This window comes from Aptenodytes patagonicus, chromosome 1, assembly GCF_965638725.1.
Source record: "Aptenodytes patagonicus chromosome 1, bAptPat1.pri.cur, whole genome shotgun sequence".
Taxonomy (NCBI): domain Eukaryota; kingdom Metazoa; phylum Chordata; class Aves; order Sphenisciformes; family Spheniscidae; genus Aptenodytes; species Aptenodytes patagonicus.
Window position 1 is genome coordinate 211,851,765 of NC_134949.1, and position 22,993 is coordinate 211,874,757.

Genomic DNA, 22,993 nt, shown 5'->3' on the forward strand with positions numbered 1-22,993 from the left:
ATTTCTAGTCAAGCATATGTATGACCAGAATCCTCCTCTCATCCTTACTGATAGGAGGTGAAGTACCTTCTTTAACTTAGAAATTAGAACTATCATCCATTATTTAAGCTCTTAAAATATTTTATTTTTAAAACATAAAATATTTATCTCAGAAGAGTTACCATCCTATGGAAATTCAATGTTTCAGTATAAATCTACAGAACATTTAAATTAGTATATTGCTAACCTTCAGTAATACTGGTGCAAAAACTTGTCGTACAGCTTGATAAAGGGTGTTAATTGGTGAATCTAGCATAGATGACACAAGAATATTACTATGAAGATTATCTTCTGTAATTACATCAGGTCGCAGCTTAAAGAACACCAACACATTATTCTTTGAATCAGTAGCTTCAATCTGTAATAATCAAGAAGACAGGATTTGTTTAGAAAACTGTCATTGACTGCATATTATACTAAATTACGTACAACATTTACACAAATTTTCTTGATTACATCAAGAAAAAAATATAAAATACCATATTACTCCCTATGGGGTCTGATATCATTCTGGTAGTATCTGATTTGCACAGAAAATGAAAACTTTTATTACACTTATCCCTGAGTTCATAGGAACCTGAACTCCAATATAAAATGTGTAATGCCTTTTTCATTATAAAATATCTGTAAATACAATAATTATTTATGCTATTTTGATTTTGAAAACTCCACTTAGCACTTTCTGGGGACAAACCAGAAACTCCCTCTTGTGCCTAGAGAAAACTAAGCATGAAGTCTGTCTTTTTAATTGCATTTTTACACTACATAACTTTGGGAATATTTTTCTAAATATTCATTATTGTTCTCCTGAGTCTGTAAACACATAACTCTACTGCAATTCATACATTTCTCAAGGACAGAAAAAGGTACGTTCCTTCATCAGTAAAATCATAAGTTGTAACATGACTCTCATTCCCTTCACAGTCCAACTTATGGGTAAAGTTTCAAAAATTGCCATAAAATCAATTATTGAAACTATTTGTGGCCGAGGAGAATTCATAAAACAGGAGAACATTATTAAATATTCGATAAAACAATAGCAAAAAGATACGCTAGCTGAAATCCCAAACTCTGTGCAATTATAAACATCTGTGAACTTTTTTTTCTGTTAAAAGAAATAGAAGGCTGGTAAGAACAGCTTTCAATTTTACTGGACAGTATCAGTTTTACTTTCGTATCAAGTCTTTAGCCCAAGACCTACAGACATCATTTCACTGAGACAACAGGTCCATAGCTGCTGACAGTAGCTTTGTATACTAGACAGTGGCTCAGCAGCACACCCCAGAAAACTGGTACATGTAAATGTTCATTCTTGCATGAATATAGCATGCACTAGACTTCACAGGCTACACAGACGATTACACCAGGAGGTATGTAAGTTACTGGTCCACACAGCAGTTCATATGTTAACGACCCATTATACTAGTCTTCAGTGCAGAAAAAATCTGTCACTGACATAACAGACACTACGTCCCTGGTCTCACAGCAGAATGATGGGTCGCACGTCAAGACCCGTGCTTTGCCTCTACACTCCGTGTGGCAGGCACCACACCGTGTCCTGATTACATGGTGATATTCCCTGCACATCACACCCCATGGTATCACTTGGATGAGTCACTCACTAAACACAAACACTCAGCGCAGGACATTTCACACAATGAACCTCAGATTTGCTCACAGCTGGACACATCAATCTGCAAAATGCATGATTTGGACAAACAGCCACCTTGGGACTTGTCAAATATCAGCCAATGTGCCGCATATTGGGCCACGTTTCCTGCCTGGACATTGGCAATGCAATCCTTCCAGTCACCTGCATGCACCCTTGCCCAGGAACAACCTGTACATCAGACTCCACCTGGCATTTGCAGCAAGATAACATGCCATTCTCCAGGCTGCATTACATTCACACAGTGACAATATACAGCACACTAAAACTACCTATCAGCGTGGGCACAGTCCACTAACAAATATATCACACGGCTGACCAGTCTTCACAGACTCTTGGGCCAGTAATTTATGCAGCAGACACTGAGACCAGCATAGATATTCGCAGTAGGAAGATGTCTCCCGAATCAGATACCAGTCTTTTATGACCACTAAACCTGGGCTGGACTCCAGGCTCTGCATCCCCAGTCGAACACTGGGATGCGGTGGACATGCTGGATCCATAGGTGCCTGCACACACTCGGCTGGACACTACGGTACCTTGTTGGACGCGGCGAGCTGGGTGCCCGAGTGCTGCACGACGAGGAGGAACTCATTGCCGTCGTCGAGGAAGTTGGTCAGCTCCGGACGGGAATGGAGCCCCGCGGCCAGGGCAGCGGGACCCACAGCTGGATCCAGTCCGAAGTAGTTAGCAGCCGTGGCTGAAATAAAGCGCTTCCTCTTGTCTCCCTCCCCGGCCATGCTGGCAGGACGCACCCTCGTCAGGCAGGGTCAAGGCGGGGGTGGATCCAGAACCCCACGGGAGTACATGGAGGGCTGACGGGAGAAGACCCAAAGGGCGGGCGGCGGGAAGGACGGCGGCTCTCGCCGGGGCACAAGGCGAGGCCCGAGGCCTCCCGGCGTCCCTGCGTTGCCAGGACCCGTCACTATGGTGACTCAATATGGCGGCCCTGGCGCGGTCGCGAGCTTGGTCCGGGTGGCGACGGGCAAGCGCCGCGCTGCTGCCGCCGGCGGGGAGAAAGGCAGCGGTCGACGCGCTCGGTAATCGGCAGGCACGCCAGGCTGAGCGAGGAGGGCGGGGCGGGGGCACGCTCCGCCCCGCGGGGCGGTGTTGGGCGGTGCCCTGGCGCCGCGCGCCCTCCGCAGGCCGCCCCGGGACCGCCTGAGGCGGGAGGGGGCGGGGGGGACGCGACGCCCTTCTCCCGGCAGGGCGGCAGCCCCGAGCGGCTCCCGGGGCTCCGGCGGCTGCCCGGGGCTCGGCCGTCCCCGGCGGCGTCCCGACCTGCTGCACGGCTTTCCTCTCGGAGTCATCGAAGCATCTCCCGTGCCGTCAGCCGCATTACGGTGCCACGGGCACCGCGGGACTCGGAGTGCTTCACTCTCCCCTCCCGCTCCGTCACCGATCAGAACCAGCGGTTCTCGGGCTTGCGCTGCTTCGGTACCCAGGGCGGAGAGGGACGGCTGTCCCGGCTGCGGGCCCGGCCCCGGGAGGCAGTGGGCGAGCGCGCAGGGCTCCCAAACACCGGCCAGCAGCAGCGGGGAGCCGCGGAGGAACGCGCTCCCGCCAGCGAAGCCCTCCCGCCTCAGGGACACCCTCCCCACGGCTGGACTGGGCTTCGAGGGCAGAGGCTGGCTGCGTGGGACAACTGGCGATGAGCCCTGAGCGCGCAGCAGCGATACCAACTAATACCGTAGAATAAATCCTAACGGCCACAAATTGGGATCACGTTTATGCGTCACGCCAGAGGCCCCGCGGTGGACTGGCCGGCGCTGCCTACGGCAGATCCGCCAGCGGGCGCGCGTGCTTGCGGCTTCCAGTGGTTTCGCCAGCCAGTGCGGGGTTCGGTGATCTGCTCGTCGCTCAGTGCGTGCCAACGCTCCCGGCCGTTTCTTCAAACCGAGAGGGTCCTTACGGTGCCAAAACGCCCCTCCTTCCCCCCGCAGCTGTTCTTGAACGTGGCCGCCACCCGCGCGCCCGCCACCCGCGCCTGCGGCTCTCCACAGGCAGCTGGCCCAGCCTCGCGCCAGCCTCCAGCGCTGCCACCCGCCCGGCCCGCCCTGCGGGCGCGCTGGCCTCGCGGCGTTCCGCGGGCGCCGGTAACGAAGGGTTTCGCGCTTCCCCGTTTCGCTGTACTGCGAACAGGCGCTGTAAGGCCACACATCCCCCGTTCCTCGGGCTGGCGCTCCCCCCCGCCACCATTAGCCGCCCTTAGAGCCACCCGCCCGAGCGAACGGCCCCGAGAGCCGTCCCCGCGGACGGGCCGGCCGAGGCGCGACGGCCCGTCCCCAACCGGCGGCGCGGCGCGGCTGAGCCCAGCGCCGAGGAGGGCACGTGGGTGGGGCCGCGGGCGGGGTGGTGCCTCACGGCGGGAAGGGCGCGAGCCTAGCTCCGCCCACCCGCAGGCGTGGCCCCGGCGGCGGACCCGCCCGGCGGCGCCGTCACTTCCTGCTCAGCGGTGTCTGTGTCCGGGTCGCTCGCCGTTCCCTGAGCAGCCGCTACCGCCCGGTTCCCCGCTCCCGCCCCGGGCGCGACGCCCGCTTCTGTGGACCGGTTCGGCGGCGGGGCCTGCCCGCGCGGCGAGCGGGCGGGCGGCGGGGCCCGGCGGGGGTGGGGAGGAGCAGGGCGGGACGGGGCTCCTCTCGTCTCCTCACCGCCGGTCTCGGAGGCGGCGGCCGGGGGGCGGTCAGCCCGGGGGGGGCCTCGGCTGCGGGCCCCGGCAGCGGGGCGGCCCCCGCCCCGAGGCAGGACGATGCCGGTGAAGAAGAAGAGGAAGTCCTCGGGGTCGGTGGCGGCAGCGGCGGACGACACCGGCCTCAAGAAATGTAAACTCGGCAGGTACCGTCTCGCGGCGCGGCGCCGCCCGTCGGGCAGCGGCGTGCGGGACGGGACGGGCCCGCGGCGGCGGCTGTTGCCGGCTGTCATGTCCCGGGCGAGCGGCCGCAGGGACCTGGCGGCCCCGGCCGTGCGGCGGCTCCGCTCCCCACCGCGTGCCCCTGGGCTGCGGCATCCCTTTGTGCGGCGGCCGCGGGGCCCGGGGTGCCCGGGGCTGGGGTTGCCCCGGGGGCGGTGGGCACGGCGAGGCGGCGTGGGGCCTGGCCGGCTCCGCGCAGTGCCTCGGTGGTGCCGGTGGGCCTGCGTTTGGCCGCTTGGTGCAGCGCCGGTGGGCGCCTCCCGGTGGCAGGGTGTGCTGCTGCCGGGCGCCCGTCCTGCGGGTTGCAGCGTCTGCGTTTGGCTTGTTCACACTCGGGGGAGAAACGCTACGGAACTGCTCCCGTTCCCTGCTGGTTTTGCCTTTCACCGTGGCAGTAAGGCCAATTCCAGCATTTGTCCACATATTCATTCTAAACTTTTGCCTGGGGTAGACAGCTCACCTCATTTTAAGGTTGCCAGTACTCTACGTTGCCAGTGTCTACGTTTAAATCGTCTTTTTTTTTTTTTTTTTTTTTTTTTTCAGTGAAATGGAAGGAGAGGTCAGCACACTCCAAAACAAAATCAGGAAAGGTTTTCCCAATAAATACAGGAGTCTGAAGCATCTTGTTCATTAACTACCATAAAAAGATCACTTTTGCTGTGATACCTGAAAATCACCATTAGAATGATAAACCATTAGTGTGGTGTAGCAGGAACTTCCAGTGTGGCTTCCCTAAAGTAACTGTATGCCTCCTTCATCTACTAGAACTTGTTAAGTATGTCAGTAAACCAGTAGTTACGACAAACGTCCCGAGGACATAAGAATACAAAGGACTTAGGAAATCAACGCTACAGGAATGGCTATTGCAAGAAACTGTGGCATATGGCCTTTCTCATAGGTTGACCAAGCTTGAGCTTAGAAGTACCCAGGCTTGTATTTTGTTATGACTGTTCATTTTGGATAACTGTTCCAGAGCTTACTTTCTGCGGTCATTAATGATCTTTTAGTTTCAGTCTAAATTTATTCATAGCCAGTTAATAACCATTCTTGTGCCTGCATTATCCTTTATATAACACTCTTCCCTCCTGGTTCTGCCTCATAGTGTATTTGGAGTGAGTGCTTGTGTTTTCTCTTACTTCATTTTGTTAAATTAAACAAGCTAAATTCTTCTGGTTTGTAATACTGATTTTTAGTTTCCTTGCTCATTATAGCTCTTCCCTGCATCTGTTGCAGTTTCAGTTCATCTTTCTTGAACACTGCTGACCAAAATTTTATGATCTTAATTTCTTTCACTTTAAGAAAAAAAATCTTTTGAAAGCTCTTTAAAAAAAAAAAAAAAGACTACAGGAAGCTAGTAGTCGTTGGGCAAAAACTATGTTGTAAATGAGAGTTCATACTAGCTGATCTCAAAATGTTAGGTACACGAGCATTTTTGATGTAGCATTCTTATATAGCAATATATTGGTAATATTCTTTAATAAAACCAGTGATTACAAATGGATATATGTTAAACTGGATAACACCAACAAGCAATAGCATACTGTATGGCTCTGTTTCTTTCTGGTGACTTGTGTTTTTAATGGATGTTTGTCTGTAGTACATCTTTGATTATAGCTTTCAGCACATAAGCAACACTCTCCAAGATGAAGCCTTTCTTTTTCAGTGAAGCTTGAAGCAATACATGGGAGATAAAGCTGTTCACCACCTCTCAGAATTGAACTATTCTTTTCCTGCTTGACGTTTTCATTTTAAAATTGCATTGTAGGAGCTGCATAATTTTAAACCCTCTCATACGATTAACTTTCACCTCATTCTTAGAAATAATCTTAGCTTGTTCTAAAAGTCTGTAACTTGTGTTTGGAAGGAGTGTGCATTGAAAAGGTGCTGCAACTCCTTACTGACTAAAGATGCTTTCGTGTGGTCAGTGGTTTTACTGGAGGAAATTTGTTATGCTGTGTATTCTTTTAAAGAATGATAAATCTTGAAAATTCACTTCCTAGGCAAACTGGGTTTTGTGTCGCATAATGAAGACAATGTGGGGGGAAACTGCGCTGAGCAGTTTTAGTCTTACTGTAGATTGCATATTACTATTCCGGTATACCAAACATTTATAGAATTTACAGATATTTAGTTACATGTTTAATATAAATGAATTGACCGAGTTTTCTTCCCAAATTTGGGTGCTTAACTATAAATAGCCTGACTTTTAAATATGTCAAACTCTGCAGCTCCTGTTGACCTAAATGGGATCTGTGCATATTCAGCACTTTTGAAGATCATGCTGCTTATTAGAGACCTAACTTTAAATGCCTGTATGTATACATATAAGTAGATAATAAGGCATTTGAATTACTGAGTAGAGATATTTTGACCATCTGTGTGTGGGTTTTTTGGTTTAATATCTACAAGATAACAGTACTTTTGCATTTCAGAAAAAGTAATAGTTGCAATAAATTGGGCTACGAGAGGGTTGTATTTCAAGGTAATTTTATGTTCCAACAAGTGTTGAAATAGGATGACAGACAGTTACCCTTTAACAAACTCAGCTTCATTGTTGATGTAGATTGACTTCATGAAACAGTTTAAATAGTTTGAACTAATAATAAGCAATTTGGAATTTAAATTATTTCCCATTTCTCATATTAAAATAACACTTATCATCCTTGTGTTTCTATAAGCTATTGCAGATCACAAGCCTCTGGTAAAGTAATAAGTGGAGAGGAACATTTTTCGAGCAAAAAGTGCCTGGCTTGGTTTTATGAATATGCAGGTAATATGCAATGGGTTCATATTTAAAACTACATGGTTTTGTTTAAAACAAACGAATACTTCAAATATTATTTGCATTTTGCTTTTTTTATGCTGATGTAGACACAAAAAGTATGTCCGTGTTTCCTTCCTTATAACATGCACTTGAATTAGTATGGCTTTTACTATCGCCTTTTCAGTATTTGTTCTTTTTGACTTTTTCTTCTTGACTCTATGCTTTATAACTTACCCTGGTGTTCTTTAAAATGAAATAACTGATGTTGGACAGTATAGTGTTGAACCGGGATATACTGAGTGATTCTACTTCTTGCATTGAAATGGACAGGTAGAAGTCAGGACATTGAGAGATAGTTTAGATAGAAGATTATTTATCTAACTAGATCTTGTTTGTAATCAAATTGGAAGGATAATGAAATAGTTCATGATTTAAACCTCTGGGTTTTCTATTTTACAAAATAAAATAATAGATGCTTATACTGTTTTTCCTATCTGAGAATCTGTCCTAACATTTTTGATATTCTAAGTAACAAATGTTTCATTCAAAAGTGTTAGAAGTAGCCTCCTTCAAATAAATCAGAATTGCTATCCAGGTAATAGTTGCTTTCAGTGAATCTGCAGTGTATTTTGCAGAATTTATTAGACTATTACTGCCATGTCTTTACCAATTATATGGTTAGAAATTCAGGATCTGTAAACTGTTACTAATTTCTTTTCTTGTCTAGTCACTACTTGAAGTCTATCATAACTAGTTGGTGTTTAAAACTCATTAATGGCCAGTTCTCAGTATGAAATGGGTTGATTTATCTGCCAGCAATTGGTTTGAGTATATTTATCAGAACTGATATTTTTCTTGCAGTCTTTCCACAGTAATGAACTACTCCTGATTCTAGTAGTCTGCTTTCTAATTTGGGTTTGAGGCATACTTTTTTGGAGTAAAGAGTATATTCTGAGGAAAATAATAATTCTCGGTTAATTTTTTTCTGATAAATGCTCCTGCACATACTTTAACTTTTTTAAGGCCTGTAAATTTTGTTTTTGTTGTTGAGCCAAGAACTGAGTGTAGGAGGTTATACTTTGTTAGTTAACCAGTAATCAAAATGTGCCACGTTTCTAGCATAAAATAGAATTTCAGTGAAATTGTACATCATAGGAGGTTAAATCTTTCCATTAAAAGAGAAAATTACACACACACATATATATATGTGAATTGTACATATGATTTCTGGGCCAAAAACACTGATTGAAGTTTATACTTGTCATTACCAGTGAACCTTTGTATGTGTTTCTCTTCATAACTTAAACTTGCAATTTTTTTAACACATTCTATGTAAGGGTTTCTCAAAACCAGATAGCAGTGTTTTGCCTTGCTTACCTAGGTGAAATGTTCTGTGCAACATTTTTCAAGAGGTAGGGGTTCATGATCTTAAATGCCAGTTGCATTTTATTTTCCTGTAAAAGTAGCCATTCTCAATAGCTTTTATTGACTATGTTCTTATTTCACAGTGAGTAATTATTCAAAGTACATTATCCAAACTCTTAAAAAGAATTCTGCTTACAATAACAGCAGTGGATACAGATGAAGTGGAGACAGGTATCATCAAGGGGAAAAAAAAGTGGACTGTTCTGTCTATGTATAAATAGCAAAATTTGCCAAAAAATCATAAAATAGCATGTTGTTCTGGAAGATAAAGCCTTTACCTTTTTCATGGGTTCATATTCACTAAAACAATGTTAACATAATGATCCAAGACACATCAAAATAGCATGTCAACAGGCCTTCTAATAATATTTGGTTGCCCAGTGGGAGTCATTTTTGGAACAGGCTTAGCAGAAATAACTGAAACCAGAGAGAGATTCAGAGAAACAAAGCGTTGTAGAGTGTGTCTGTATGTGCTCTTTAAATACACGATTTTGCTGCTTTTTAGAGGCTTTCTTTGTGTTAAAATGGAAAAGTGACAGCATAACACTAACTGTTGTGGTCCTAATCGAGTTATTTTCATTGCAGTCATAAACTTTTTCTGCTTTGTACATGGCTAACGTGCTTAGCATTTTTCTGATTTATTGTTCTCACTCTCATATTACTCAGCATCATAAAACTAACCTTACATTATTTGAAGATTCATCCTTTTCTGTGTTAGTGCAAACCCATAATGTTAACACCATTGAAAGAGTAATATTTGTAATAGCTCAGACGGAATTAATTTTTTTTTATTGTTGATAAAATAACTCTTTGAAGAACACTATTCATAGAGTAACTTCAGCACAGAGTAACGGTACCCACGTTGTCTTAAAAACAATTGACAGCCACAGTTGCTGGAGTTGAGCTATGTCAATGGGAAACTCAGTGGAGTCTTTTGAAAACTCATACACAAACTAAAATAGCTTGTCTGCTGTTGTGGGGAGGCAGTGCACAACATGAAAGTTCTGGTTTAGTTTTGCTTTTAGTTCATAGTGTTACTTCATATGTAGTATACATGTCTCCACATTGCAGTTGATGGAATGGTTCTAACATAAAAGCTACTTAATAGTGTAATTCACTGTTTTTAAAGCTAGCTTGTATGCAATATAGTCTAATTACTGTTGTGTGTAGCCCTTGTGGGCAGTGAATGTTACTCAGATTTCAATCTGGTTTCTTTTTTGGTTTTGAAGGTCCCGATGAAGTTGTGGGGCCCGAAGGAATGGAAAAGTTCTGTGAAGACATCGGTGTTGAGCCTGAAAATGTAGGTTTCTTGCACGATACTATTAACACTTTAAAAGGGGGTATTGGATAAGATTAAGTTCTGTGTAAAACTCTTTCACTTCAGTAAGCAAAGAGTTGTTTATGTTTCTGCTTTTAGGAGCTGTTCTAAGATATTTCAGCTGAATACATCAATTATGCGTGGCTGGTGTGTGAGGGTTTTTGTTTTATTATAGTAATACTTCATTTTCAGAAATTGAAATTAAGAGAAAGATTGCACGTAGCTGAATTAGTAAATGGTAACAAATATAAAGTGCAAGCATGTACAGCAATTGCCAGAATGTTTGAATGCTTAGAGTTTTCTTCTTGGACATCTAGAAATCAGCCTTTTCTTAAATACTGACTCCTTTTTCTCCCCTTGTTTTTTTTCACCCCCCCCTAGATTATTATGTTAGTTTTAGCCTGGAAACTAGAGGCTGAAAGCATGGGATTTTTTACCAAGGAAGAATGGTTAAAAGGAATGACCTCATTACAGTAAGAGTGTTTTTACATATATAATAGAATGTTCTAATTTTATGTTTGTACCATAGCTTAATTATTCTTGCCCTCAGTTTATTGTGCATTGGCAATAAGACGCAGAAACTCTTGCTTTTAGTCAAGAGTTTAGTCTTTTCTCGGTCAAAAACTGGAAGTAGCTACTGTTACTCAACAAGTTGTGAATCTGATGAGTTCACTCAAATGATAAAGTTCTGTCTAACCATAATAAGTCAGGTTTTGGTGGCTGCTGCTTCTTACAAAAAAATGTTAAAATATCATTCTACTTAGCAGACACAAATAAGTAGATCTGGAGATACCCATAAGCATATCTCAGTACTGGTACTCTAGAAAGTTTTTACTGATTTCTAAGCTTTATAGATGAGGACTGTATGATAATAATTCTAGTTATTAGTGTTATTAATTAGATGCAGGTCAGAAGCCATGCTTAATGTTTAGATTAAATAACACTCTCTCAATTTATAAATAAACTTCTCACTCATTCTGTCTGTAAGAATTTTGGTGAGATAATGCTCTGCCTAACGAGATTGGTTGTTTCATGAAACTAATCAACTTTGTGAGGCTTAGTTCAATTGTCACTTTTTGTTTGTTCTTCATGAAGCTACTTATGGTACATGAGTGTTTCAAGGGTGACTTGTTATGACACTGCATTCAATATTAAAAATGTCAGGGAGCTACTGTTGCAGCTACAGCATGGTGGGAAAGAGGGGCTGATTTGACCCTTGGAGTTGGCACAATTGCCCTATCAGTTGTGAATTGATTTGGGAAATTGTATTGGGCAGATACCCTCTGGTTATTCGGGACTACAGAGTAAATGACTGGCCTGACTCTCTTGTGCAAATCTTACTTGATTTGGGATCAGGCTTCTGATAGACGCCTTGATTGTTTAGTGGCTATCAGAAGCTCTTAAATTTAGTAAGAGCTGGAACGATTAAATTGCCTGAAATTCAGGATGAGAGAGATTAAATTCTGGGTGCATAAATTTTTAGATGCAGTGAATGGGTATAATTTTGTCACTTCTCTGAAGTACTTAATTTTTACGCCCAAATGGAAACTCTCAAGAGTTAGCCAGTCTTAGCAGAATGCAAGCACAAAGATGTACGAAATCAGGCACCTCTTCAGAGCCAATATTATAGACTTTATTTCTAATAATCTGCTGTGATTAGGAATCTTCTGGTTCTTTTAAGAACAGAGCTGGTCATGCTGTAGGCTAAATGTGTTTAAGACAGAAAACATGGTACTGCTGTGCATTTTTTTATATAAACAGATTTGTGATCGGAGCACTTGCCTAAGCCTAAACCAGTTAACCTGTATGTTTTGCTTCTCCTGGGTATGCTCTAATAGCAGGCTGTAGACTAAGCAGCTGGATGAAGCAGTGACACTCACATAAAGGAATTCAAGATTCGTTGGCTTAAGAAGAGAATATAAATCTGTAGACTTCTGCTGTTTGTGCTTACTGGGAAGGGAGAATCATAGTATGGGATTCCATCTGGAATGGGGGAATCTATTTTCTCTTGAAAGGTTTGACAAGTTTTGAAGGAGAATGATTTTTACGCTCTTAAACCAATAGAGTATTATTACATTCTTGCACAGCATTTTTTTTTTAATTTTTGCATGAAGAAACAACATTAAAATGCATTAAAAGTCCAGAGAGTATTCTGAGTCAGAGTTGTATTACAGAATCCTTATTTCAAAATACGTGAAATGTCACATAAGGTAATTGCATGAACAGGGTTGGGTGGAATTCAGCTCCATAGTAAGACACCTAAATGTGTGGTTTATATGCAAGAGCTGGATTTCTTAAACTCTTACTGCAATCTTTGGAGATCTAGTCAATGTAGTGGAGTCTAGGGAGGTATTCAGTTTGCCCTAAGACCTAGTGACTGGTCACCTGAGTTGCTCTTACAGGTTGGTTGGCTAGACCTCTATTAATGGCAACACCTAAAGCTTAGACACCTAAGTCCAGTCTACAGTTAGATGCCAACATTTGGGTGCCTGAATCTTGAAGTGACATTCTTTTTGTGTGTGGTTTTGTGATATGCTGATGAAATTTGTTCTTCAGAGAGGAGGAGAAAAATAAATATGTGATAAGGTATACACTGTCAAAATTAAGGTGGATCAAGCACTAAGAAGCAGCATATGAGACTTAACTTAAGCTGCGAAAGTGAGGTTTCTAGCATATTGTGTTGGTAGGGTGAATTCTGCCCTATATATATATATATATATATATATATATACATGTGTGTGTATATATATATATGAAAGCTGGGTGCCTGAATCTAAATTAATCATCTGAAGCTCTTTTCATAGTCAGCAGAGAGAAACAAGTACGTCTGCTGGGCAATTTATTTCAGCTGTTTTAAACACCTCCTTAGGATGAAATGAATAGCCCTCAGGAGGTGACTGTCTACATTTGCTTTAAAGCTGTCAGAGGGTGAATAACTTAGTTGAGCATTTAACTTTACCTATCTGAGTTAAAGGAGAAGCATACTCATGTATCTGTCAATTATAGGTTTTACAGACCTACAAAGAAAAAAAAATCTAGTTACAAAATGAAGGTGAAGGAAAAAGGATTACAATTCATTATTTTATTGAACTGCACAGAAGTAATTGTTTGAACTGGGTAAATACGAAGAATTTCATGTGTAAGGAAGTGAGGCATAAGCAGCTGTATTATCTGAGTACTTCCCTCTGGTTATTTTTTTTTTAACCTTAGAATTTGAGCCAAATTTTACGTTAAAGTTGAGCTTTTGAAAATGAGTGGCCAGGTAAAGGGGAGAGAGCCAAATTAGATTCCAATTGAGGGAAAGATAAGGTCATGCTCTCACATCTTTAGGTACAAGAAGCCACATGAGAGAGAGAGAGAGGCAGGAAAGTCAGATTTGTAACTTCTTGCTGTTTGCAGAATTATTAGTAAAATCAACTTATTTGGGTTGGTTTTAATGATAGCCTAAAATCAGCTGCTTTTCCAACGAGGTTTTTTGCTTGTTACTGCCTTTCTGTTAATGTTTGTGAGGCTAACACAAAGCATAGTGTAAATAATTTTTTTTATGCCAGTATAGCATTCAATGTATTCTGGAATCTAAACAATTTCTGGTCTCCAGACCTGTAAATCAATTGACATAGTGAAACTATAGCATTGTCAGGGCATGGAAAAGATGTCCTTTTCCTCTCTTAAGCCATTACTTCCTTGGACCTCTGTATGCTCCAGTTATAACATGAAACGTAAATTTCAGAAGATTCTGTTTCAATGCTTGAAGAGAGTAGATGGGCTAGATGGATATAATTTCCTTTTGTCCATCTGGAGGGCTGGATGATGGCAGGGGAACTCTTTTGTAGGTTAAAAGACCTTCAAACTAGTTTATATACTACCATTAAATGCTTTTGGTTTAATGTTTGTATACATCTTAGTAATTTTTCTTTTTAGTAAAAGAAAAGCATGTGTGAATAATTATGAATATGAAACATTAGAGTATGAGTAGGAGTTATTGAATCATCACTCTGTCCATGTTAGCTATACCTCAAATGAACTCTCTACCTCAACAGAAATCAAAATAGGACTGCTTTGTGGTGCTAATTTAAGTTTTGTTATAAATATGATATAGGGATGCAAAGAGAATGTAGTAAGCTAATGTCTTGTTTTGTTGATCTTGAGGTAACCTTATTTAATGCTATCTTTCAGTAAAGGCAGTTCAAGAAATCACATCTTTTTCCAGTCTCTGTACAGGAGTTTGGTGTTAATTCACTTGTGCTAATTAGAAGGTTGTTCTTACTTAAAAAAAAAAAGGAAGATTATTCTAAGTATGGGTGACCTCAGTCATCTTGTTTATGGTGCAGCCGCACCAGCAGCTGTATCGCTATAAAAGAGGAGTTTGACAGCTCCTTCCCTCACTAGTGTCAAGAAAATCAGTGGCCAGGTGTGGAAAAGCCTTAAATGGCTTTAACAGAGGTATGTCCCTGCATTGGACTTCAGAGGGTGATGCCTGTCTGTCCGAGTGTGATCCATTTGACTGTTTGGTTTTAAATAGGTTGACAATAGTTCAGGAGTCTTGAGGCTTAATAATTGCACATTTTCATACCAACTTTTTCAAGAGAATCATTTCTGCATTAAAATACATATAGCCAATAGTACAGCAGACAATAACAGGAATTTTACTTTGTACTTAAATTTATGATTATTTGAGCAATTTTAACAAAATATTTGGTAAAAAATTTAAACGTACTGAAATTTGTGTTTATCCATGGTATGGTAATCTCAGTCAAATTATATTTGACAAAACGTGTGGTAAACCCACTTTAAGTAGCTTATATATGTCATTAGTACACTAACAACATGAGCATTTAGTTAGGTGTTAAATAGGTAGATTTGTCCTCAAATGTAGAGGACAATATTACTGCAGTATGAAGGTTTGAATGTAGAAAGAAGAGATATGAATATAAAATGAGATGCCTTTGTAGCATAGCATAATACTGTTTTAAGGGTTAAACAATAGAATACATAGACCAATTAAATGGCTGAAGACAAAAAAGTAATTTTCTTTAGTTAAATTTACCAAAGCTTTTTTAGCAAGATTTCTTTTTCAACTTAATGCATGGTTTATTGCAAAATATATTAGTTTTTATCATCTACATATGCAGCCTAATTAGCTAATAGTTTTATTTATTTAGCACTGATCTTAGCTGGGACTCAGTGCTGCTTTAGGTAGATGCTGCTAGAGACAAGAAATGACAAAAGGCTCCATCAGCTGGAATTGCTATGTTTTTCTTGTCGCAGCCCGAGAGGGGCAGACACAGACGTGCACACACAGTCTAGCAGACCTGAGGATGAGGAACAGCAGGAGGTATCAGCTGTGGGCAAAGTACAGTGTCTCAGCAACCTGCTGCGGTACTCCTGAGGGGCCCTTGCTCTGGGCTGCTGTGCAAGTCCATAAGGAGCTGTTAAAGATGCAAATGTATTCTCTGAGAGGCAGGCTGCCAGAAGGGGGACACATTACCAAAGGAAGTATTTGTGTACATCTGCGTTTCTGAAAGTATTGCTCCTGTCACACAGGATACAGGGCAAGGTAGAATTTCTTCTTTTTTTTTTTTGAGTCATGGCAGCTATTTTATAAGAATAAAATGTGATATAATATAACAACTGTTCTTCTGAGTGAGTTGTTCCTGGAGGATTAACATGTGTAAATTACATTCTCCTCTGCCATTGTTGGTGAATGTAACCCATTTTCTATTTGGAAACAAAAGTCCTTGCTAAGTAAAATACATGGAGATCTTTTCTGCCAAAGGGTTATCCTGTCAACTAGCAGACCTGTACGTTCTCATACAGCTTGTGAGTTTTCAGTTGAATAGCTACTGACTAATCCAGGTGGTAGGCTTATCAGAGCTTGCATTTATCAGTCATAAAATACAAGCAGACTAGTATGTTTTGCAGAGTGCCTGCTCAATCCTGCCAATTGTAAATATGTAGTCTTGAAGTGTGTGTTTAGGGTTTTTTTTCCAAAGAGGTATGGCATAAAGCCCTTATTTACAGCTGGATTTTACCACCTTAATGCACACTGAATACTGTTTTCTCCAAACTTTCATAGTGATTGAAAGACAAGATAGTGCAGGGTATGAATATAAATTGCACAGTATGGCATAAAAAGACTACTATTTGAGAAGTAAAGCAGAGACTTTGTATTATGTTGCTGATACATTTTAAAAAAACTTGCTTACTGAAGCCAGGCATTCATCATTTCAGTAAGCTGCAAATGTTGAGCATGTTCAGTGTTCTTTAAGTTACTTTCATAGTATTACTCCTGTACATCTAATGATTGCATTTTGGTGATTTTAATTTTTTATGTTTGCTGGCATTTTTTTCATTGTCCAAAATGTTTTGAACTTCTAATGTCACTTGTTTTTCTTCATTTTAAGGTGTGACTGTACAGAAAAATTACAGAGTAAATTTGACTTCTTGCGGTCACAATTGAATGACATTTCATCCTTTAAGAATATCTACAGATATGCCTTTGATTTTGCAAGGGTAAGACTACTGGAATGTTAGAGTAGTTCTTATTTTAATTATTCAGCGAGCTTGAACTTGAGTGGTTTTTGTGCTTTCTTTATTCAACCTTAGGATAAAGACCAGCGAAGTCTTGATATTGATACTGCAAAATCCATGTTAGCTCTTCTGCTAGGAAGAACTTGGCCACTGTTTTCAGTATTTTATCAATACCTGGAGGTACAAGTTTCCTTGACTTTCTAAATGATGGCATAGTAGTTGGGCTATTCTGTGAAAAGATTTCAGGGTTTGTGTTGTTTTGCTCAAGAATGTATCCATATTGCTCCTCTTCCCTTACTCTATGTGCTTATGAAATGGCGATGTTCTTGTATGCATCACAGATCCTTTTCTCCCTCCCTGTGCCCCACCCCCCTCTCTTATCAAAGGCAACTAAAATTCTGTCTTAATTAGACTATAAAGGTAAATTTAAAATTAAATAATAGAGCCCCAGTAGTCTCTTCAGCTGCATCTGTGCTGAATTTCAAGTTTGCTTTGTGTGAATACAGTATGTAGGTACCTTGGGCTCTGGCTGTCTCTTGAAGATTTTGGTCAGCTCAGCTGCAAGTGACTTAGTCAGTAATGTGGACGTGTGTAGTTTGTGGAGCATGCTAGGCTTGAGACTATTCCCTGGCTTCAAATCAGTACTAATATTGCAAAGTAGATGTCCTTATGATCATACTGTATTGTACCCTGGAGAAAAGATTTTTCTAATTGTTCATTCTGGAAATATATCTGAGCTAGGTATGCCCCACTTCAGGGCAAGATGAAAATTTACCAGTTTTTGAAGCTGAAGAATGGTGACTTCCTGATTCCCTCGTATTTCAATTTTGCTCTGATCTTTCAAGAAACCATTTTATGTAGTCTCAGAACTATGAAACATGTATATGTGTAGTATTTTAAAAAATGGAAAACCAAGGAAATAGTAGCTGTTGTTACCCATTAAATTGTTTGTTAGGAACTGATTGAAGATAAAATGAGATAAATGAGATGCAGTATTACCAAATGCCATTTGACATTTTAATGTTCTGAAATTACTTTCCCTAGCAATCGAAGTATAGAGTTATGAACAAGGATCAGTGGTACAATGTGCTAGAGTTCAGCAGAACTGTCCATGCAGATCTTAGCAACTATGATGAAGATGGTGCATGTAAGTATTTGTAACATTTTGCTTATTCAACTACTATTTCAGTATTTTCAATTTGCATAAAACAAATTTCTGTAACAGAAACAATACTGTAAGGTATAAAATATTTCTTCTCCAACAATGCATAGAAAAACTGTCCTGATAACCATCCGTCTTCAAACTGCAGATGTTAATTGTAGTCGTATGTCAGGGGTATGATGGTGTACTTGAGCCAACTTATATTCAGTTGAGTATCTAGCGAAGCTGCTAGCTACATGAAACTAGAGACTTGCAAATAGAACTCTAAACAGCAAACTCTCATTTTGTACTAATGTATAATAAATTCTAGTTTAACTATAAAGTAGCCTAGCTGCTGGTACTTGGGGCTGAACTCTACACCTGGCTGATAGTCAATCATACTATGACTGAATTGCACTAGGCATCCCATTTTGGTCTGTGTTCTAATTATGTGCAATTTTGAAAGCTCTGGTAAGAAGGGATTAGTTGCGCTGATTTACAATATAACCTTATTTTTATGCTCTCCATTCAGTTCGGTGCACCGTCAGATATCAGGAACACTTTTCCACAGTTCTGTGTAGTGTTATTTGTGCACTTCTTGCCACCCTTGGATTGAAATGATTGTAGTAATCTTTGAGCATTAATAAGTATTTGACCATAGGATTGACATGGATGTTACCTAGACCAATAGTTTTAACCTTCATACTTTAAGAGAAGATGTTTGAAAGACATTGGCAAATATAACTCCAAGTTTCGTCCATTTGCAGGGCCTGTACTTCTGGATGAATTTGTTGAATGGCAAAAAGTTCGTCAAGCATCATAGCAAGAATTCAAAAGAAAATGCAAAAGTTTTTTTTGGTGCCCACCTGTACACAAACTAATGAGAAAAACGAAGGATTGCATTTTCATTCTTAAGAAAGACTTTACAGTAATTTTTTTCCTTTTTTAAGGAAATTTTCTTGTTACACATGATATGGGCATTGAACCACACCTCTTCTGAGACTGAAAGTTGGAGTTCTTGTTTTGAGTCTTATGTTTATAGCGTTTATTTCAGAACAATAAAGATTCAGATTTGTGACAAAGGCCTAAAAGTGAAGAATGTCCCTTGAATGTGAGTGTGGTGTCTATTTTTAAAACCAAATCTTTAAGATTATCTTTTTCAGAAGTGCCCTTTGCTATGAATTTTTGAAGACCTTAAAAATACTTAACTGGCACTGTTGCTTGCTGATGGTATGGTTGTCTTGTGTGACAGACATTAGAAAGAATGACTGGTTTTTGGAGCCCTGGGTGGGAGTGTGCTAATTTACGTATTATGTATTGGTCATGGGTTGTGCCACAGTTTTCAGCTCCTTGTGGAGATAAAGGCCTTAAACTCTTTTTTTTTTGTTTGTTTTTGTTTTTTGTTCAGTACCCACCCAGTGGCATGGCATTTAATGGCAGGCCCTTTTAAAGCAGAAAGATGTAGAGCGTATAGCTCTAAGTGCAGAACAGCTGAAAACTAGTTGCCTGTACTTCAGATGGTGAACACGAATACTCTGGTACAGTAAGGCAGCTTCAGATTTTTACTACAATTTAGACTTTGGATTGCTTTGTATAAAAAGTGCAATTTATATTTTAAAAGGGAAAGCTGGAAAGACTTGGTTTCAAGCTTTGCTTCTTACGTGTTTTAGACTGGAAGCATTCACAACATGACTTTTTTATCTCCCTGGATGCTTTTCATAATGTAAGTCAAGAAGAGACTATTAAATCACCTACCTTTGACCTGTACATAACAGGCTATTAATTTTTACCCTGTTACTCCATGTATTGAGTCCAATAACTACTGTGATTGCCCTTTTAGGCGCTCAGTACTCATGGCAACCTTTAAATACAGTAGAAGTTTGTCACTCTACCTTCCTGCCCAGGAGGCTGAATGCCACCCTTGAGAAGGAAAGGGATTTTCATAAGTAAATGTGAGAAACCAAAACAGAATGAGAGAATGAAACATTTGTAACTTCTACTTTATTATACAAATATATTATGTAGGCTGTGATAATGCCATGAGACTCAGTCAATGATCAAGGCCTCATTGTGCCAAATATTTCAACAGCTTGAAATAAGAATAGACAATGTAAGCTAGGCATGACTTGAAGATCTTTGCCTCAGGGAAATTACTTCTGTTTTGCACATCCCTTATTCAGACTAACAAGCATGAGTTTTCCTATCCTTAAGGAAAGCTTTATTCCCAAGATGAATTTTTTTTTTTACAAGGGTGGGGGTGGGGGGGGAAGAAAAGGTGTGAGGAGAAATAATACAAAGTGGGACAAACTAGTAGTGTGTGCCTGTGCTCTTGTTCTACTAGAGAGGACCACTCTTGCAACTTATTCTCCAGACCTGCTTGCTGTGGACTGTAGGAAGCAATGCAGGGGTGGTCCATGGGCTGTTCTGCAAGTCACCCAATAGTGCAGTTGAACCTCAGAAGCTTGGTTCTGCCCAAGCAAAAAACAGCATTGGGGGCAGGGAAACAAAACAAACAACAATTGAGATACTTGGAAGATCTCTGCTTGTAGAGTGGCTAGTGTCTGTGTGCCTGCAAACACATGCACTGCAGCTGTTCTAAATATTTTTCCACCTTTTTTAAGGGAAGTACTTAATTTTAGACCTCATGTAGGCTACAGCAGTTCTCTTCAGTATGTTACAAGTTGTCCATTTGCATTGCTGATAATTCTGATTTCACTCATAACAGAGTGCCTTTCATTTGGAAGTTGCCCTACCCCACAGAAAGTTAGTGCCAGAATGAGATTAAATTCAAGAGTCCCAAGATCACTGGTAGAATAAGGTCCTAAGATGCACAGATAAACATGCACCAATTAACTTATGTCAGGGGAAGTACTGCTGTATAGTAAATCTCTGCAGAGGCACTGATTCCAAAATTACTTGCTCAAATTCTCTACGGTGACTCTCCTTGCTTAGTATGTTTAGTCCCCATTATAACTGGGAAATTCTCTTTCCAGAAATTTTGAAATACTAGTTAGAAGATTAATATTTTCTAGTGTGATTAAAAAAAAAAAAAATCTTTTTTAGGTAACTGCGAACTGTTGTGAATTCAGTTTAAACCAGTTGGTCCTGGAGGATGGTATTAGAGTCTAACAGTAGGAGTGATGCATCTACCAATTCAAGGTGGTCAAGTACTTACCGTTAAGGTGTAAGACACTATGTGATGTATCATTTGTATCTCTGTTAAGGTTTTATCAGTATTTCTATAATAAATCCATGTTTCAGGGATTTATAACTTGGTTGTGTGTGTGATTGAAAATCATCAGTTACTGTAAAACTTTGACTGGGAATGAATGTATTTAAACTACTTAAAATCAATATAGTTTTTCAAATTTGAATAAAATAGGATTTTAAGTTATGTTTTTGTGCTCAAAACTGCAATCAGATTTATTGTTTAAATGTGAACTAATGGCTTGTACAGTTTCATTGTGAGCTGATCACTTTTATTAGCTGTCTTTTATTAAATCACCTTACAGCTTACTGTGGATAAGTGCCAAAAGCTGTTTATTTATTTTAGTTTTTTAATTTTGTGCATGTCCACAAGCCAAAACTGAGTTCAGCTAAATGCCTGCTTTAGTCTCTGAATTTTGCTTTGCTCAGGTGCATTTCAGTCTATTGAATTAAAAAAAAGTGACACCTTATTTTTTAGTATTCTAAGATGAAAGTTCACAGGTGAAATATGCTGCCACAGTTGTGACAAATAATAAAATCAAAGGTGAAATGTCTTCCAAAACTAAATCATAGTGGTGTCTATCTTGATGTTACAAACTTCACTTTAATCTCACTTTCATTTCTTGGTATTAATTCTTCCTAACATAACTAATTTTTTCTAGTTTTCTTAGACAACTAACAGTTTTGGTTTTTAAATCTGAAAACGCCCACCTGTTCATGGAAAAAGCCATACTGGTAGATTGAAATGTAATATTTCTCCTATGTAAAAATGTGCTCCTGAATTAAACAGTCATGTATGTTTACCTATGTCTTTAACTGTATATGTAGTCTTGATCCAATTTACTGTTTAAACTTCTAATTCTTTACTAATGGCTGTAATTTCACTTTTCTATATAGCAGAATTTGAATTTTGCATTTGAGATTGCTATGGATACAAGCTTGGTACCAATCACAGGTGGCCCAAAAGGCGGCACTGTGGTCTCTATTTCCATTGTTATGGTTCTTTCATATCTCTCAAAAGCTTTGAGCTGATATACTGATATTGACTGCACAAAAATTGCAAAAGGGACCATAAGTTTGATGTTTTTGATGTTTTGTTCATTTTTTAAGCTAGTGAACAGTTCTTTCAATGCGATATGTACAAACTTGTACAAGTTTAGCTTTGTTAAGTATGACGAATAAAATGGTATGTAATAGGGCAGAAAACTTTTTTGTCATGCTGCCTCTTTTAGTTTTTTCTTTTGTTATGTATAACTGTTTGTAAAATCACTGAGAGACTTAATTCCAGCAAGATGGATCGGTCTAACTTCTAACTTAACCTTACTGAATAATTTATTTGCTCCTGTGTGCACATATAGAAAATAGAACTTGATCTCAACTGGGAGCAACAGCAAACACCATTCTTGATTATATCCCGTGTTATTAGGTGCTGATAGAACATAATGGTCCTGGTAACTAACTGTCATGAATTATTCACTGGATGAACACTTCCAACAACCTGTTGCAATGCATGAGAATGAAAAGAGAATGAGCTTTTCTCTCTTCCCTGGCCACCTCACTTCCCTGTCCCCCCACCCCCTTGCCCTCCCTAGCATATCTGTTGGGTCACTCCTCTGTTTTTAGGAAAGGACTCAGCATTTTCCAGTGTACTCTTCCATAGGGTCTTTCGGAGCCCATTACAGAAAGGATCAAAGCCAGCATCCCGCCATATGTTTGAGTTGGTGACACTGTTTTCCTTGCAGATACAGCTTGTTCCACTCTTAACACTTTCTAGTTGTTGAGGTCCAATGCCATACCTGCCTCAGGACAGTCTTCTCTCCTGGAGATCATCAGTCTCTCTCAGACCTAAGGCAATGCCCGTTTGCTGTCTCCACAGTTCTACTTTATCTTCTTTTGATAATGAAGTTCCCAATGCCTTCCTGAGTCAGTAGGATGTTTAGAGGTATGCAAACCAGGCACCTCATATCTGTATCTACAAGCGATGGCAA

General features: G+C 40.7%; 2 protein-coding genes across 2 annotated transcripts in view; one reads left to right on the forward strand and one right to left on the reverse strand.

Annotated features, from left to right (window-relative positions):
* The window catches only part of DYNC2H1 (dynein cytoplasmic 2 heavy chain 1), a 190,083-nt gene extending 187,424 nt beyond the window's left edge, over positions 1-2,659 (reverse strand). Inside the window, exons 1-2 of the mRNA XM_076328219.1 lie at positions 2,248-2,659; positions 227-397 (exon numbers count right to left, since the gene is read on the reverse strand). Of these exons, the coding sequence (XP_076184334.1) occupies positions 227-397; positions 2,248-2,448 (372 nt within the window). The 5' untranslated portion in view covers positions 2,449-2,659. The remainder of the gene's footprint in view (positions 1-226; positions 398-2,247) is intronic.
* A 1,696-nt stretch (positions 2,660-4,355) lies between these two features.
* DCUN1D5 (defective in cullin neddylation 1 domain containing 5) lies at positions 4,356-20,032 on the forward strand. The gene is made up of 8 exons (XM_076328225.1): positions 4,356-4,543; positions 7,298-7,389; positions 10,038-10,108; positions 10,508-10,599; positions 16,531-16,639; positions 16,733-16,837; positions 17,702-17,804; positions 18,566-20,032. The coding sequence occupies exons 1-8, from the start codon at positions 4,458-4,460 to the stop codon at positions 18,619-18,621; spliced, it is 714 nt and encodes a 237-aa protein (XP_076184340.1). The 5' UTR covers positions 4,356-4,457; the 3' UTR covers positions 18,622-20,032.
* The last annotated feature ends 2,961 nt before the right edge of the window (positions 20,033-22,993 follow it).

What these genes read in the sequence shown, in the direction of transcription:
- DCUN1D5 (XM_076328225.1), top strand. Translation starts at nt 4,458, where the DNA reads ATGCCGGTGAAGAAGAAGAGGAAGTCCTCGGGGTCGGTGGCGGCAGCG. An exon ending in ATGCCTTTGATTTTGCAAGG is followed by an intron (nt 16,640 to 16,732) that starts GTAAGACTACTG and finishes ATTCAACCTTAG; the next exon opens with GATAAAGACCAGCGAAGTCT. An exon ending in TATTTTATCAATACCTGGAG is followed by an intron (nt 16,838 to 17,701) that starts GTACAAGTTTCC and finishes TACTTTCCCTAG; the next exon opens with CAATCGAAGTATAGAGTTAT.